Raw genomic sequence first — 13,434 nt, forward strand, 5'->3', positions numbered from 1 at the left:
ATATAGGGAGAGCCAGCAAATCACTAACTCAATATGTTATTTTATGTTGCAATTTGTCGGTTACTAGATGGGTATTGTATTTTTGTTGTTGGTGTTGGTTGAAAATGCCTGGTTTTATCCTTTGTTCATTTTTTTGTGATTTTTTTTCTTAGGTTTGGAGTGTTTTTGAAATATTTGGAAACTTTTAGATATTTTGTGGTAAATCAGACTACTCTGATAATCTAACAGGAATCCTAGATTTTCATCTCCCTATTGATGTATTACTTAGAACACCAATTGAGGCCGGGCGCCGTGGCTCATGCCTGTAATCCCAGCACTTTGGGAGACCGAGGCGGGTGGATCACGAGGTCAGGAGTTCAAGACCAGCCTGGCTAATATGGTGAAACCCTGTCTCTACTAAAAATAGAAAAATTAACTGGGTTTGGTGGTAGACGCCTGTAGTCCCAGCTGCTGGGGAGGCTGAGGCAGGAGAATCGCTTGAACCCGGGAGGCGGAGGTTGCAGTGAGCTGAGATCATGCCACTTGCACTCCAGCCTGGGCGACACAGTGAGACTCCATCTCAAAAAAGAAAAAAGAAAACAAATTGAGACAAAATTATGTGTGACAGGAGAGAGAAGACTTTTAGTTTCTCTTGTAATGTGTTCTGTTATAAGATTGAAATCTATTCTGCATAAACTAATTATGAGGTAGAACTTGAGTGTTAATCTGATTGAACAATTATTCTGTAATTAGGACTGAAGATGGAGGAGGAAGGCACAGAAGATAACGGCCTGGAAGATGATTCCAGAGACGGGCAGGTAAGTGATGTCAGGGTAGAGACGACAAGCAGCAGCTCCCTGTCCTGGTCCAGGTGGTCGTTAACAACTCTTCTTCCTCTTTACAGGAGGACATGGAAGCAAGTCTGGAGAACCTGCAGAATATGGGCATGATGGACATGAGTGTGCTAGATGAAACTGAAGTGGAGAATAGCAGTGCTCCAGATTTTGGGGAGGATGGCGCGGACAGTCTTCTCGATTCCTTTTGTGATAGTAAAGAATACGTGGCTGCACAGCTAAGACAGCTCCCGGCTCAGCTCCCAGAGCATGCTGTAGGTAACTTGGAGACACAGCGGGTTGTGCCCGTAGCCCCGAGGCACCTGGCGCTCGCGTGCTTCTCATGTGAGGGAGAACACAGCTAAACCACCGTGAACACATAGTTCAGTGTCTAAACCCTGCTGTTAAACCATGTCCATTTAAACGCTGTGTAGGTCAGGGATTAACTAATAGATAGCTTTTCTGTAGTACTGGGGAGTGTTTTTATAATTGGCTGGGAGACACTTTGAAAGCATGCAGTAAGTCATAAAATAGAAAGCTCTGACATAAAAGATTTTCGTTTTCTGAGATGGAGTCTCACTGTTACCTAGGCCGGTCTTGAACTCTTGGGCTCCAGTGATCCTCCTGACTAGCTAGGCTTATTGGCACAGGCCACAGTGCCCAGTAAGTTTTTTCCCTGAAAAAAATAGTTTTAAGAAACAGAGACGGTTTATTTATTTAGAGACAGGGTCTTACTCTCTTGTGCAGACTGGAGTGCAGTGTTGTGATCATAACTCACTGTAGCCTCAGCCTCCCAGGTTCAAGCAATCCTGCAGAGCTGAGACTACAGTGAACCACCACGCCCAGCTAATTAAAAAAAAATTTTTTTTTTTAGAGATAGGATCTCATTAGGTTACCCAGGTTGATCTTAAACCCCTGAGCTCAAGCAATCCTTCTGCCTCAGCCTCCCAGAGTGCTGGCATTACAGGTATAATGCCGCACCCAGCTTAAAAATGGTTTCTAATCTCATCGTGGAGATATTCCTTTTAATGTTGTTTTTTTGGTTTTTGTTTGTTTGTTTTTGAGAGGAGTCTCACTCTGTCACCCAGGCTGGAGTGCAGTGGCACTCACTGCAACGACTCACTGCAACCTCCACCTCCCAGGTTCAAGCAATTCTCCTGAGTAGCTGGGACCACAGGCACGCACCACCAGGCCCAGCTAATTTTTTTGTATTTTTAGTAGAGATGGGGTTTCACCTTGTTGGCCATGATGGTCTCCATCTCCTGACCTTGTGATCTGCCTGCCTTGGCCTCTGAAAGTGCTGGGATTACAGGCTTGAGGCACTGCGCCCAGCCACCGGGCTAATTTTTTATATATTTTGGTAGAGACAGGGTTTCATAATGTTGGCCGGGCTGGTCTCGAACTCCTTACCTCAAGTGATCCGCCTGCCTTGGCCTCCCAAAATGCTGGGATTATAGGTGTGAGTCACCACGCCCAGCCTGTTAATGTTTTAAGCAAGGTTAAGCAGTTACATTAAAAGATGTAAAGTACAGTGAAGACAAGTACCAACCCTGCTCCCCAAAGGGACTGACTGAGCATCCTTGTATGTAAAGGAGGACCTTTGCTTAGGGCTTTCCCAGCTTTTCACTTCTAGTGTTTTGGCATAGAGCTCTCCGGTGGGGCTATTCAGATACCACAAGCCATCACTGTCTTCGAGCTGATCTTCATTTTAATCCGACGTCACGTGCACCGTAGGTGGTTTTATTTCCTTAAGGCATTGCAGCTTTCAGCTTGGGGGTGGAAATGCCTCGTAGGACTGAACCTTAAACCTTATGGTCAAAAGTCATTGCCTCCAAATTTACCCTCCTTTGACCTAGGGCAGCACTGAGGAACTGATTAGCTGCCTTTCTCAGCCTGGTGCTGCTGTGTGTTTATTATTTTCAGAGTGTGTACTTCTCAGTTAATGGAGGCATCCAGGTCATGGGTTCAAAACTAGAAAAGGAAAAAAGAATATTTGGGAGTGATCTTTTTGTAGTTCACTTAAAAAGAGCTTCAAGTTTAGTAAAACTTGGTGATAAGTTTTTCTTTTGTTTGGCATGTAGTAAAGAGAGAAAATGACCAAGTTAAATGTTTGTTTTTAATAAAGTAGGCTAGGAGGGCCGGGTGTGGTGGCTCACACCTGCAATCCCAGCACTCCGGTAGGCTGAGGTGGGTGAATCACCTGAGGTCAGGAGTTTAAGATCAGCTTGGACATGGTGAAACCCTGTCTCTACTAAAAAATACAAAAAATTAGCCGGGCGTGGTGGCGCGTGCCTGTAATCCCAGCTACTCGGGAGGCTGAGGCAGGAGAATCACTTGAACCCGAGAGGCGGAGGTTGCAGTGAGCCGATCACGCCATTGTTCCAGCCTGGGCAACAAGAGCAGAACTCCGTCTCAAACGAATGAATGATTAAAGTAGGCTAGGAGAAAGTGCCCGGTGATTGTTACCTTAAGAGTATTGCTACCAGGTGAAATTGGAGGAGCACAGTTTATCATTTTTGAGTTCTGCTTTAGAAATCCTGTGGTGGGAGGGGTATGTGTTAATCACCAGTACTTAGAAACTGCCTGGGAAATTGATTCGTTCATTCACCCAGTACAGACAGAGCAGCATACCCCCCTGCAGGCTACTGCCAGAGACGCTGGTGGAGCACAGGCGTGGAGGGTGTGTTCTGACGGAGAGGCAAGTGCGGAACTGAATGACCCAACAGTAGACTTTTAGATGGCAAAAGGTGCTGTGAGGGAAACAGACACAGGTTGCCTAAGCGAGGTGTCGGCCTTGGTTTTCACAGCTCCAGCTTCCACAAAGTCATCTTCCATTTTGTTTTTCAGGTGGATGGGGAAGGATTCAAGAACACTTCGGAAACTTCATCGTTGAACTTCAAAGTAACTGCGGTAAGTTACCATCTGGTTCTGCATCACTGGCAATGTTAAACAAGTGGTTGATGTTCCACAGTGAAAGAGCAGTGTGTATGTGTAAGGAAATGATACTGTGCTGGATACTGGGGTTAAGAGGTTAGCAGAACAGAAATAGTTTCAGGGCTGGCCATCTAGCAGGGGCAGTGGGATCAAACCAAGTATATAACCAGAAGGGAAAAAGAAGTGTGATGAGGGAGCAGTTGTGGTGATCGGACTTTAGAAGTGCCTGGAACTCTTCCCAGAGGAACTTATGTCTGAATTGAGGTCTGACGGCGGATAGGTTGAAGAGGGAAAGAAGAATTTGGAGCAGAAACTGTGGGTGGTGGCTCTGATGCAGAAGAGAGAGGGGAGCACACAGGGTTGGGGAGAAGCCAGAGGTGTTGCAGAGCAGCTGGGCCCGCCTCACTGAGTCTGGGCTACCAGAAGGATTGGACCTATTGTCCTAAGTGAGCCAGATGTCGGAAAAGGTTTTCAGCAGAGTAGAGAGATCATTTTGTTATAACAGGCTTCAGTTACAAATAAGTTTATGTTGGGGAAAGTATTTTTTTCCTAAATCCACTGTGACCTCTCCTCTGACAAAGGGGGTCTTTGCCAGCTGCAGCAGCCACTAGGTCAGCTTGGTCGTGGGGTGAGTGGTATGTCTGTGCGGGGCCCAGACTTGGGAGAATCAGACAGACTATTATCACTAGGGACCTGCTATTACCAGAGGAACTGGCAAAATGAACTGGTTTTCATCAAGTTATTGTAGGATGGAATACATTTTTTGGACAGGAGAAAGTTTTGTGGAAACAGGTATTCACAGATGATTGAAAGCTGTATTTGCTGGTGAAATGTATCTGCCCCGTGTTTAAAGTGACTTGTGGATTTGCTTTTTCTTTTTTAAATAGGACATTGAAGAATCTCTTTTGGAGCCAGGTACTGATAAGAGAAACACGACAGTTATGGTTTGAAAGTTTTCACGCTATTATTTTAAAGCTGTCTATGTTTTAAGTTGTGTTATGATCTTGTAAATTGCTCTAATGGTGGACAATCCAGATCATACAAGGATCAGAGATTGGAAACCCATTCGTATCACCAGATCTGTGGAAGAGCCATTCTGGCTTCTTGAGGTCAAATACATTTGGTGCAATGTAGTGATTATTTTCATCTCTAACCACGTAGAGTGGCATTTAATTCCCCCTGTCCCTATGATTCCTCCATGTGTTTCTACACATGAAACAGATCTTGTGATATTTTGCTGCAGTCGTTTTGATTAACGCAGTTAAGGCAGGAAAAAGCTGTTGTCAGGGCACTTACCACCTGAGAAGTGACTGGATTCCAGAAGAGGAAACAGAGTTTCTTCGTGAAAATTTTCAACATATTATTCCCCTTCCGGACTGCGTTTATCTCCCACCGTCAGAAGAGATTCTGATTTTCATATTGGATTGTTCTGTTAAAAGAAATTCAAAGAAATTTGGAAATTGAGCTGTCGTTGAATGGTGATTGCATTCGGTTCAGCACCTTGGACATTGGAAAATCAGTCAGAAGACCTAGACTTGAACAAAAACTCGAAGAAGACTGTTGAGAAGCAGCCGCGTGGTTGTAGGTTTTTAAATCTGTGGGGGCCTTTTTTCTTCCGTGTAGCGTAGAGGCTTACCTAGAGGCGGTCGCAGCGCAGGTAGTGTAACCAGTATAACTTTGTGTACCCGCGGGTTTTCCAATCTCTGTGTAGCTAGCAGTTCTCTTCGTGTTAGTGTGGCAGCCGTGCCAGTTCCACATTTGTGATTGCTTTATTTCCCTGGTAATTAAACCTTGTGCCATTCTATTCCTGTTAAATCCGTAGAAAATGAGAAAATACTCGACATTTTGGGGGAAACTTGTAAATCTGAGCCAGTAAAAGAAGAAAGTTCCGAGCTGGAGCAGCCATTTGCACAGGACACAAGTAGCGTGGGGCCAGACAGAAAGCTTGCGGAGGAAGAGGACCTATTTGACAGCGCCCATCCGGAAGAGGGTGACTTAGATTTGGCCAGCGAGTCAACAGCACACGCTCAGTCGAGCAAGGCAGACAGCCTGTTAGCGGTAGTGAAAAGGGAGCCCGCGGAGCAGCCAGGCGATGGCGAGAGGACGGACTGTGAGCCTGTAGGGCTAGAGCCGGCAGTTGAGCAGAGTAGTGCGGCCTCCGAGCTCGCGGAGGCCTCTAGCGAGGAGCTCGCGGAAGCACCCACGGAAGCCCCAAGCCCAGAAGCCAGAGATAGCAAAGAAGACGGGAGGAAGTTTGATTTTGAAGCTTGTAATGAAGTCCCTCCGGCTCCTAAAGAGTCCTCAACCAGTGAGGGCGCTGATCAGAAAATGAGGTTTGTTTTTTCTCAGTTTTAGACCAGACGCTATCTCCTTTTCATTGGTCATTTAATGACACACATAAGCTGTTTTTTTCTGCAATTGGCCAGCCAGACTGACGAAATTGTAGTTTTGCTTCTAAAGAATGTTTTGTTTCTCTTTGTGTGTTTTTAATGGGTGATTCAATTCGTTTTCTTTTTCTCAACCTATCATGGTTGTGTTCTTAAATTGTTAATTGTTATCTTCAGCTAAATCGAATTGACTTTTACAAATCTGACATTGTATTTTTGGGGTCAGATTTTCCAATATAAGCTTGCAGAGGTGTCTGTTAAAATTTTATTTCAGACTAATTTTCTGGTAGGTATTCAGTTTTAGCACATAATCATATTTTTAATTTTGTTCTCTTTCGTTTTTTTCCTGTATGAGTAACATTAACTTTTGTCTCTAGCTCTTTTAAGGAAGAAAAAGATATAAAGCCAATCATTAAAGATGAAAAAGGTATGATTTAACTTATGTGGTAGGGAGCCATGTTTGGATCCCTTATTTTGGGAGGAGGGGTGTGCAGATATCCACACTTTGGATCCAGTAATTTGTTTTATTATGGGTTACTGGAATCAACCACCTAATGGTTTCTTGAGAGATTAGTTTTAGAAGTTCGCAAGCATCTGCATTTTATATTTCTGTTGTGGTTGTCATTTATGGGATAGTGAAAAGCACATTACAAGAAAGGAATAATTCTGCTCATTGAAGACTGTTTCAAGGATTTTAGAGACTGCTGTCTTGGATGAGATCTGATCATCAAAAGACATTTCAGTGCATAACTGACATGGGCATGATTATTCCTTGAGTAAGGAAACTCAGTTTTTGCTGTCCAGATTTTCAGCCTTCTGTGTGTTGGCATGTGTGTGTGCATTAAATTCTTGAGTCAACAGTTGGGATTGGGCATCGTTAGGGCTTTTAAAGAGGGCTGCGATCTTAAGAATGGTTGTGCTGCTTGTTAGGCCTTGGGTTGATGCCTAAGAATCTCCCTCTCGTGCCAGGTCGAGTCGGCAGCAGTTCTGGTCGGAACCTGTGGGTCAGCGGGCTGTCCTCAACAACACGAGCCACAGATCTCAAAAACCTTTTCAGCAAGTACGGGAAGGTATGCCTTCCCTTGCCTCATACCATCCACTGTGATTATCAGAGTTAAAAAGGAAACTCTACCGGGTGCGGTGGTTCATGTCTGTAATCCCACTAGTTTGGGAGGCTGAGGCAGGAGGATCGCTTGAGCCCAGGAGTTCAAGACCAGCCAGGGCAACATAGCAAGACCTTGTGTTTACTAAAAAACGACAACAATGGCTGGGCGTGGTGGCTCAAGCCTGTAATCCCAGCACTTTGGGAGACCAAGACGGGTGGATCACGAGGTCAGGAGATCAAGACCATCTTGGCTAACACGGTGAAACCCCGTCTCTACTAAAAAATACAAAGAACTAGCTGGGCAAGGTGGCGGTCGCCTGTAGTCCCAGCTACTCGGGAGGCTGAGGCAGGAGAATGGCGTGAACCCGGAAGGCGGAGCTTGCAGTGAGCTGAGATCCGGCTACTGCACCCCAGCCAGCGCGACATAATGAGACTCCATCTGAAAAAAAAAAAAAAGACAGCAACAGAGCTCGCCCAGTCTTGTGCAGTGCACCTTATTTCCTGACTCTCAGTAACTAGGGTGCCGAGCAGGGCAGGTGGTTGGTCATATCACAGCAGTGCTCAGAACAGCGGTATAAACAGCTTCCATCTCAATGTTCTTGGGGTTCTTTCTGACTGGTCTCAAAGAGACTGATGGTCTTTTGTCCTAAGCAAAACTTAAAGCTGACATGATGAGTTTTTTCCCTTAAGAGTAAGTTGGGAGGCTGAGACCGGCAGATCACCTAAGGTCAGGAGATCAAGACCAACCTGGCCAACATGGCTAACCCCCGTCTCTACTAAAAATACAAAAAATTAGCCAGCCGTGGTGTTGTGTGCCTGTAGTCCCAGCTACTTGGGAAGCTGAGGCAGGAGAATCACTTGAACCCAGGAGGCAGAGGTTGCAGTGAGCCAAGATTGTGCCACTGCACTCCTACCTGGGTAACAGAGTGACACTGTCTCAAAAAAAAAAAAAAAACATGAATGACACGAATAATTGACTTTCATTTAATTTAGCATTTTAAGTATATAGTGTGACATGATCATGGTTCAAAAATCACTAAGATGCTGATTATGGGGGCAGGAGAAAAATAGTACAATTCAGCAGCTTTCCAAAGGAAGTTGAGGAGGACAATTTAAAATGATTCCACTGTTTGGAATTAATTAATGTAAGAGTCTTTTTTTTTTTTTTTGAGACCGCGTCTCACTCTGTTGCCTAGGCTGAAGTGCAGTGGTGTGATCTTGGCTCACTGCGACCACCGCCTCCCAGATTCAAGTGATTCTCGTGCCTCAGCTTCCTGAGTAGCTGGGATTACAGGCACCCACCACCATGCCTGGCTAGTTTCTGTATTTTCAGTAGAGATGAGGTTTCACCATGTTGGCCAGGCTGGTCTCCAACTACTGACCTATGTGATTTGCCTGCTTGGCCTCCCAAAGTGCTGGGATTACAGACGTGAGCCACCACACTTAGCCAAGAGTCTTTTGATAAGCAGTTGGCACTCCCCTGGTCTCCTGGGTGCCTCTAGGGAGTGGCTTCCAAAGGAGAAGGCTCAGACCATTTAGTGTCTGGATGGTGCCCTGATTCCAGGCAGAGTGGGGCCTGTCCGACACAGCCTTCTGGCTACAGAAGCCGTTCCTTTGTCTAGGTCTGTGTCACCTATCAGGTGTTGGTTAATGTTTCATTGCTTAAGAAGCAGACAAGGGCCGGGCACGGTGGCTCAAGCCTGTAATCCCAGCACTTTGGGAGGCCGAGACGGGCGGATCACGAGGTCAGGAGATCGAGTCCATCCTGGCTAACATGGTGAAACCCCGTCTCTACTAAAAAAATACAAAAAACTAGCCGGGCGAGGTGGCGGGCGCCTGTAGTCCCAGCTACGTGGGAGGCTGAGGCAGGAGAATGGTGTGAACCCAGGAGGCGGAGCTTGCAGTGAGCTGAGATCTGGCCACTGCACTCCAGCCTGGGCGACAGAGCGAGACTCTGTCTCAAAAAAAAAAAAAAAAAAGAAGCAGACAGGACCCAGAGAAAGCATTTAATTCAGTTTTTCTCTTAACAGTCTGTGTGTGTTCAACAAGGGCTTAGGAAATTCTTATAACCATGAATAACCCGTTTCTTCAGTTACTTTTTTGACTTCACTGAGACACTGATGATTAAGCAGAAGTAAACATACATGGTCACTGTCATCACAGATTTTTTAGTCTGATGGGAAAAAGACCATTTAAGAAATACACACGTACGTGTTGTGATGAGCATATTAAGGAAGGTTAGAGTACGCCATCAGTATGCTGGGAAGACCATGTTTAGATTCGGGAGGCAGCTTCAGCAGACCTCGCTGAAGAAGTGACATTCAGCTGAGGCGTGAGTGATAAAGTTGGCCTTGCCTGTGGGTCTCGGGTCTGGACAAAAACGGGAGGACGTAGGAAGGCCAGAGGGGCAGGACACCACTCGGCTACTTGACCGAAGCATGCATAGGCTGCTGTGACAAGCTCCAGGGTGGATGGCACCGCCCAGGGATGGGGATGTACAAGCTTAGTGTGGTGCCTGCTCTCATTTGGGTTTTGTCTGTCATCAGAAGAGATGTCCTTGTAAGGATGAATAATTTGATGGTAAAGTAGAATGACCTCATCATTGGCTTCAGCTGTGATATGGGACGTGGCGTCTGTGTTTCTGTCAGGAGAGTCTTCTGTCCCTTTGGCCCTGGACACATACAGGCAGAGTCTCGACTCCTCCATTTGTGTGGTCTACACCACAGGACGTCAGAGTCTGATGGGAACCTTGAGCGTGTGGGTTCCACCTTGTCATTTCGTAGTTGGGGCCATGAGGCCCAGAGACGGGGAATGCCTTACTCAGGTTGACCCACTGAGTCAGATGGGTCAGAGACCAGGACTCCTGTGTTTTGGGGAAACGTTTACTCTGTGCACCAGTGCTGGTGGGGCTGGTGTTGAATCTGCTATCTTGCTGTCTGTTTTCTGTTCATGATGTTCATTTATCTCTTTTTCCCATTTATCTTCCGCCTTGTGGGTCGAGTCCTTTGATGACTGATGGCTTATTTACTCTCTTTGTCATTGTGGTTTACTGGCTGCTTGTAGGATTACACTACACATCTTCCCTTACAGTCTGTCTGCAAGTGGTGCTCTGTTGGGTTCAGTGTAGTGCAAGAACTATCTGCGGGAATATACTTGCATTTCCCCTCCCGTCGATTTTCATGATGTTTTTGTCATGCAGTTTACTTCTCTTGAAGAAGTCACCCAATGTTTTGTTGGCTTTGATTTGTTGTGGTTTGGCTTTTTCGCTTTGAACAGGTTTTTTTTTTTTTTTTGAGACAGAGTCTTGCTCTGTCGCCCAGGCTGGAGTACTGGAGTACAGTGGCGCGATCTCGGCTCACTGCAACCTCTGCCTCCTGGGTTCACACCATTCTCCTGCCTCAACTTCCCAAGTAGCTGGGACTACAGGTGCCTGCCACCATGCCCGGCTAATTTTTTGTATTTTTAGTAGAGACGGGGTTTCACCGTGTTAGCCAAGATGGTCTTGATCTCCTGACCTCGTGATCCGCCTGCCTCGGCCTCCCAGAGTGCTGGGATTACAGGCGTGAGCCACCGCGCCCGGCCAAACACTTATCTTTTAAAGAGACCCAGAAATGACTGGAAAAAATCACGTTCACCTCGCCAGGTGCTCTTCCTTGCTTTTTGTTGTACATCCAGGTTCCCGTCGGAGATCATCTTCCCTCCTGAAGGAACTGGAAGTTTCTTGTAGTGTGGGGTTGCTGGTGATGTGTTCTTGTTTCTTTCGCATGTCAGAAAAAGTCTTTACTTTGTCTTCATTTTGAAATAAATTTTCACTGGGTATAGAATTCTAGGTAACCTAATCCTTGTTCCTTTAGTTTCCAATTTGTCTCTTTTCCTCTGGCTGCTTTTAAGTTTCTTCTGTTTTTTGTTTTGTTTTGTTTTCCCTTAGAGACAGGATCTCACTGTGTCGTTCAGGTTGGAGTACAGTGGTGCTCACTGCAGCCTCAACCTCCCGGGCTCAAGCGATCCTCTCACCTCAGCCTCCTGAGTAGCTGAGACCACAGGCACCACACCACTACACCCAGTTAATTTTTAAAAATTTTGGTAGAGATGTAGTTTCTCCGTGTTGCCCAGACTGGTTTTGAACACCTGGCCTCAAGTGATCCACCCGCCTTGGCCTCAGAAAGTGCTGGGATTACAGGCATGAGCCACTGTGCCCAGCCTGTCCCGGTAATGTTTTACGGGATGTTGTGAATTGTATTTTGTTGGGTGCTAGTTATACTTGTATCTCTACAAATACCCTTGAGCTTTTTTCTGGTACACAGCTGAGGCACTTGACACACTTTGGTCCTTGTGAGACTTTTACGCTTTCTAAGTCAGGGTCAAAGTAGCCTTCAGTTTGGGCTGATTTTGTCTCATCAGTGGGCAATGCCCTCTGAGTAGTGGGTCTGATGCCCGTGAATTACCAGCCTTTCCACCCTGGCTATTGGGAAGAACAAACCATTTGTGGCCCTGAGTGCCCCCAGTGATTGTTCCCTCTGCTCCTTGTGGGTGGTGCTGTCCCAGCCTCTGGTTTCCTTGCACACACATGCACTGGGCGGGAGGAGCCCTCTGTGGGTCTCTTCAGCTGGCTCTGTGTGGCTGTGTCCTCTCTGATCCTCAGTTCTGTGGTTTCTCTCTGCCTTGGTCTCAGAATCTCAGTGCTGTTTTACCCATCCCCCATCGCCTGGGAACTCCAGGCCGTGAGCAGGGGCAGTCAGGAAGCTCTTAGGGATCGCTGTCTTGGGCAGCCTGATGTACAGGATCTGAAAACCGTCATGGCCTATGTTTCATCACATTTGTTAGTTGTTTCAGGCGGGAAGACAATGCTTAGTTCTCCCATCTCGGCCAGAAGTGGAAGTCCTTTCCCTACGGGAACATTCCCGACAGTCCGTATCTGAGTTAGGGCTGTTCTCAGGCCTAGCTGGAGTGGATGGGTGCGCTGCTTAGTAGCCCCACAGCTGTTCGTAGGCACAGTGGAAATAGAGAAAACGATGTGGATGGGTAGGACTTCTGGTTATTAGTTGTGAGTAATGAAGTTTAATGGTTTTATAACTTTGCATGTTTGTGTGTTTTCATTGTGATGACTGATCTTGTATTAAAAGCAATTGTATTTAGTGGCTGGGTACGGTGGCTCACGCCTGTAATCCCAGCACTTTGGGAGGCCGACTGGGGTAGATCACTTGAGGTCAGAAGTTGGAGACCAGCCTGGCCAACATGGGGAAACTTCCCTCTACTAAAAACACAAGAAATAGCTGGGCGTGATGGCCGGTGCCTGTAATCCCAGCTACTTGGGAGGCTGAGGCAGGAGAATTGCTTAAATCCAGGAGACGGAGCTTGCAGTGAGTCGCGATCAGGACACTGCACTCCAGCCTGGGTGACAGAGCGAGACTGTGTCTCAAAAAAAAAAAGCAATTGTATTTGGATAGGTCAGGCTTAATTAGAACCAATTCAGTAACTAATAGTGGAAAGTACTAATATTGGGAGGGGTGACAAATAGTGAAAATGATTCTGATTGTCAGGTAATAACTTTAGCAAGTTGTGTGGTCATTTGTATGAGACAGTAAGAGTGCCCTTTTTCGTGAAGGTTGTTGGGGCCAAAGTGGTAACAAACGCCCGCAGCCCGGGGGCTCGATGTTACGGATTCGTCACCATGTCGACATCCGATGAGGCGACCAAGTGCATCAGCCATCTCCACAGGACTGAGCTGCATGGACGAATGATTTCCGTAGAGAAGGTGAGGCAGTTCTCATCTATGGTAACTCGCAAATGGAGTTTGCAAGTGAGAAGGCCTGGGCCACACATCATTTCTGTCTGTATTATATTTTAGGCCAAAAACGAGCCTGCTGGGAAAAAGCTTTCTGACAGAAAAGAGTGCGAAGTGAAGAAGGAAAAATTATCAAGTGTCGACAGACATCATTCTGTGGAGATCAAAATTGAAAAGTAAAGTGAATTTTCAAACCTCCTCTTGGAATCCCTGGGAGGAGGGCAAGGGCAGCCACCATGGGCCTTGAAAAACACACTCTGTCCCCACCTCTACCCACACAGCCTTTCCAGCTTCCTGCTGGAGTCTCAGCTGATTTTTGTGTTGTGCTGCCACTTCAATATTCAGCTTTTATTTATTTATTTTTTGGAGACAGGGACTCACTCTGTCACCTAGGATGGAGTGCAGTTGCAG

The 13,434-nt window shown here is 46.3% G+C and overlaps 1 protein-coding gene across 2 annotated transcripts in view; it reads left to right on the forward strand.

Annotated features, from left to right (window-relative positions):
* Nucleotides 1-13,434, forward strand: part of SAFB2 (scaffold attachment factor B2) — a 36,624-nt gene that overhangs the window by 5,846 nt on the left and 17,344 nt on the right. Inside the window, exons 1-10 of one of the 2 annotated variants that reach the window (XM_030936076.1) lie at nucleotides 324-379; nucleotides 733-797; nucleotides 884-1,087; nucleotides 3,660-3,722; nucleotides 4,634-4,661; nucleotides 5,569-6,079; nucleotides 6,511-6,560; nucleotides 7,103-7,203; nucleotides 12,844-12,993; nucleotides 13,087-13,199. In XM_030936076.1, coding sequence (XP_030791936.1) covers nucleotides 741-797; nucleotides 884-1,087; nucleotides 3,660-3,722; nucleotides 4,634-4,661; nucleotides 5,569-6,079; nucleotides 6,511-6,560; nucleotides 7,103-7,203; nucleotides 12,844-12,993; nucleotides 13,087-13,199 — 1,277 coding nt within the window. In that variant the 5' untranslated portion in view covers nucleotides 324-379; nucleotides 733-740. Of the gene's footprint in view, nucleotides 1-323; nucleotides 380-732; nucleotides 798-883; nucleotides 1,088-3,659; nucleotides 3,723-4,633; nucleotides 4,662-5,568; nucleotides 6,080-6,510; nucleotides 6,561-7,102; nucleotides 7,204-12,843; nucleotides 12,994-13,086; nucleotides 13,200-13,434 lie in introns of those variants that run through there. The other variant, XM_010367220.2, reaches the window with a different exon arrangement.

This window comes from Rhinopithecus roxellana, chromosome 8 (assembly GCF_007565055.1).
Source record: "Rhinopithecus roxellana isolate Shanxi Qingling chromosome 8, ASM756505v1, whole genome shotgun sequence".
In the NCBI taxonomy this organism is placed as follows: Eukaryota; Metazoa; Chordata; class Mammalia; order Primates; family Cercopithecidae; genus Rhinopithecus; species Rhinopithecus roxellana.